The following is a 3,716-nucleotide window of genomic DNA, read 5'->3' on the forward strand; positions in this document are numbered from 1 at the left end:
GAAAAAAAACAAGTTGGTACATTTATTAAGAAAAAAACAAGTTGGTAAAATTATTAAGAAAAAAACAAGTAGGTAAATTATAAATATGTTATTATTGATTGATCAAATTTTAAACAAGCTTTCATTTTATGTAATTTATTTATCAAATTAAAAAAAAATTAAGCAAATTTATTAAGAATAACCTAAACAATATATATATATATATATATATATATTTATAAGTTTTAGATTATTATTATATACAAAAAGTGGTTGTGTGTGGGGATCAAGTCATCCAGTTGCCACGCCCGTTGGGTGCCCATTCATCTGTGTATGCAACCAATGATATGGGTTGTGTCTATCCTAACCCCTTATAATCATCCTTCTGTTTTTGTTTTTTGGGCTTGCCACCCATGGTGGATTGGGCATCATTCGTTCAGGTCCTCTCTAGTTCGTGAGGACAAATTGTGTTACTGGAGTAGGACAATGATTCACCCACTTGCACTGAAGCTCGATTCCACAATCGAGCACTTTAAAGCCCACGCTACTGGGCTTGGCAATCATAAGAAGTAAGGAAATCTATTATTAAAATGTATGTAATAATATATTTTATCGATGTGGGATTTTGTTAAGTGTTCAAATTTTTAAGAATTAGAAAGTATTAATGTTGCTATCAAGTTATTCAACCTTGATTGCCCAACCTGACGGGTCTCCTCCATTGTGAAATTCGGCCCTGAATGTAATATTGAATCGGCACTCTTCATTCATTTAGACCAAGAAAACTAGATCATCAAACATCGATCCATTCTACTCCAAGTTAATTGACCCCGTAACTGGTTGAACTAATGCCGCAAACACATAGATTTACCTTGAATATGCAGAAGATTGTTTCAATCAATATATATATATATATATATATATATATATATATATATCTAAAACAGAACACTGTGAACACTAATATAATGGATGAAAACTGATCCTATTTTTTTTTTTATTTTTTTCATATTGATAAAGCAGTCGCAATTCGCTTCGTGAAGAATAATACATTATGCACAAGAACAGCTGGAGTCATTCCCTCAACAACAGGAGAGGATAGAAAGGAATGGTAACAGTTTAGTTACAGAGAAACTCACAATCATTTTATGTTATTCCTGCTTTTCTTCTACATCATGAACCCTATTCAGCGACTCTTCGAATGCTTGTAGAGCAACCTTGTAATGGTCAAGGGAAATTACCCCTTCCTCTACAACTTGCAAAGCACTTCTATATAACTGATTAAACCATTGAACCCGGTCAGTAACATCGACATTATTGGAACCGAGATCGGGAATATATAAACGCTTGTAATCCCTTTTCCACCGTGAAAGAATGTACTTAGAAGGGATCTCTTCCACCCCATTGAAGTTGAGCACGCATAATGCATGCCGGCATAGATAACCATTGAAGTTAAAGCAGCTGCAAATGCAACGAACCTCTGCTGCTGCTCTATTGTACAGAACTTCATAATCCCTGATCTCCCTCCTATTTCCCTCTCCCAAAACACGCTCCTTCACCAAGAATATTATGATTGGTCCATCAATGTGTAATTGTGTTGTACTGAAACAAGAGTACATCTCCTCCACCTCGATTTGGAACTTCTTGAATATTTCTCTTGTATACACTTTGGACAGTTGAAACTCAAAGGAACATCTTGTTTTCAAGGTGGGACTTGAGTTTCTAGACTCCATATCTGCAAGTGCTTCTTCCTTGTGCTTTTTTTGTAAAGCTAATTCATACTTGTCGAGAAATTCTTTCAAAGGAGTTTGTTTGTGCACATACCTGTCAAAAAATGCATTCAGGATCTCACCGGGCCGTGCAGCAGCCATTCCAGCAAAATATGTGTCTTTTAAATACGCTGGAGCCCATCGAGCTCGATCTTCATACAAAGACCGGAGCCACTCATGCTCACCAACTCCAAAGCGCTGGATCATAAATCCCCATGCTGCTTCAAAGTCGAACGGTTTTAAAGTCTCATAAACTGCTTTAATCAATGCCTTTCTAATGGCATCATAATTGTGCAGTCCTCCCAATTTCTCTGGGACCTTTTTCATGATGTGTGACAAACCAAAACGATGTTGAGATCTTGGAAAAACCTCAGCAACTGCACTCTGCAAAAACTTGCATCTGTCTGTAATAATGGTTTGTGGAGAGCATCCTGGCATGCAACTGACCCATGCTTTGAACATCCACAAATAGGACTCTGTTGTCCCGCCTGCAAGCAGGCCACAACCCAGTAAAACTGATTGACCATGGTGATTTAGCCCAACAATCGTCACGAGTGGGATCTCATGTTTATTTGACAAATAAGTATTGTCAAATAATATTACATCCAGGGCGGAGCCAGGATTGCAAAGTAGGGAGGGCTAAAAATAATTAAACACATCATTGCTTAGTGTGTCATCCATGCTCTAAATATATAATTATCATGCATCAATTATTCAATTAAACTCAATAATGTACAACCTTCTAATACATTTACACTTCCAAACTCTAACGTACTTTTACTGTCAAGAATTCATTAAAGTTTGCTTCATACAAGTATTAAAATAAACAATTATAAAAATGCAAGATATATATGTTCCTTATCAATAAATTCACATTAGAAAGTAAGACCTATGTGTTCAACCCCTGACTAGTTATTAATCTATTATATAGTAAATTACCCAATTTAACAAAAAATTATCAAGTCATCAACAATGCCCTTTTATTTTTATCTTTTTTACAAAAATAAAATTCAATATTTCACTGGATTAACAATAATAATCCATAATATCCATCCACCTATGCCTTAGCGCCTTACACACGAAGAGTTTAGGTCTTCTTCTATAGACTAACAATGTGTTTGATTTACGGGGCTGGACTCTATTATATTTTAATATGTTTTATTTTGTGATTGGGCATGTCTATAGTTCGTAAGCTTGCTCATATTTAAGGTTTGACCTTTGTAAATTTTATAACTCTTTTTATTTATAGAAATACTATGGATTAGGCTGGGCTAATTGGAAGAAGAAGAGTAATACATGGGCTTGTAGGAACAATAGTACTAATTTTTTTTTCTTTAATTGGACCTGGGCTATAGCCCAGGTTAGCCCATTACTAATTCCTCCATTGATTACATCACTAAAGTAACCACCTGCAGCCCTGGACCTGGCATCCACCCAGAACGCATTCCTCACACGCCCTTCATCATTAAGATCCATCAAGTAAAAGAAATTTGGATTTGTTAATTGCATACGACAGAGGTAGTTATAAATGGCTTGAGGATCACCTTTTCCCAAGATCAACTGATTTGGATGATCAGAATAATTCCTGACTTCTGTTGCGTTAGAATTTGAGTTCCCATTACCTCCTGCATCAATTACAAGTGCCCGGTACAACTTGATTGTCCGTACTCCTGCGTCAGAGTTTGACTGCAGCTTCCTCTTCGTTCCAGTGTTCATCTTCTTAATTGACTTATAGATTTTTGTACCTAACAAATGGTTGTGTTCAAGTGTAACTTCAAGTACTCTCCACCTTCTAGATATGTGCATAAGAGCTTTAAAAACACTCACAACTTATCCAATATCATTTCGTGTTAAATTAATTCATGTATTTGCCTTTTTTTCTATCCTATACTGTTGTTGAGGATCAGTTTTCATCCATTAGATTAATATTCACATCAGAGGTGGTGTATTTTAGTATTGATATAGACATAC

At 35.7% G+C, this 3,716-nt stretch overlaps 1 protein-coding gene across 1 annotated transcript; it reads right to left on the bottom strand.

Moving 5' to 3' along the window:
- Nucleotides 1-1,010: 1,010 nt before the first annotated feature.
- On the bottom strand, nt 1,011-3,461 carry LOC132281617 (protein FAR1-RELATED SEQUENCE 6-like). Its single transcript, XM_059783312.1, has 2 exons — nt 3,090-3,461; nt 1,011-2,384 (listed from the first exon to the last, which is right to left on the bottom strand). Exons 1-2 carry the CDS (start codon nt 3,459-3,461, stop codon nt 1,128-1,130), a joined length of 1,629 nt encoding a protein of 542 aa, XP_059639295.1. The 3' UTR covers nt 1,011-1,127.
- Nucleotides 3,462-3,716: the final 255 nt, after the last annotated feature.

The sequence above is a fragment of the Cornus florida genome, unplaced genomic scaffold (assembly GCF_030987335.1).
Source record: "Cornus florida cultivar Cherokee Brave unplaced genomic scaffold, ASM3098733v1 CherokeeBrave_3.0.0_Hap2_Chr11, whole genome shotgun sequence".
NCBI lineage: Eukaryota > Viridiplantae > Streptophyta > Magnoliopsida > Cornales > Cornaceae > Cornus > Cornus florida.

What these genes read in the sequence shown, in the direction of transcription:
- LOC132281617 (XM_059783312.1), bottom strand. Translation starts at nt 3,461, where the DNA reads ATGAACACTGGAACGAAGAGGAAGCTGCAGTCAAACTCTGACGCAGGA. An exon ending in TAACCTGGGCTATAGCCCAG is followed by an intron (nt 2,385 to 3,089) that starts GTCCAATTAAAG and finishes AATTATTTTTAG; the next exon opens with CCCTCCCTACTTTGCAATCC.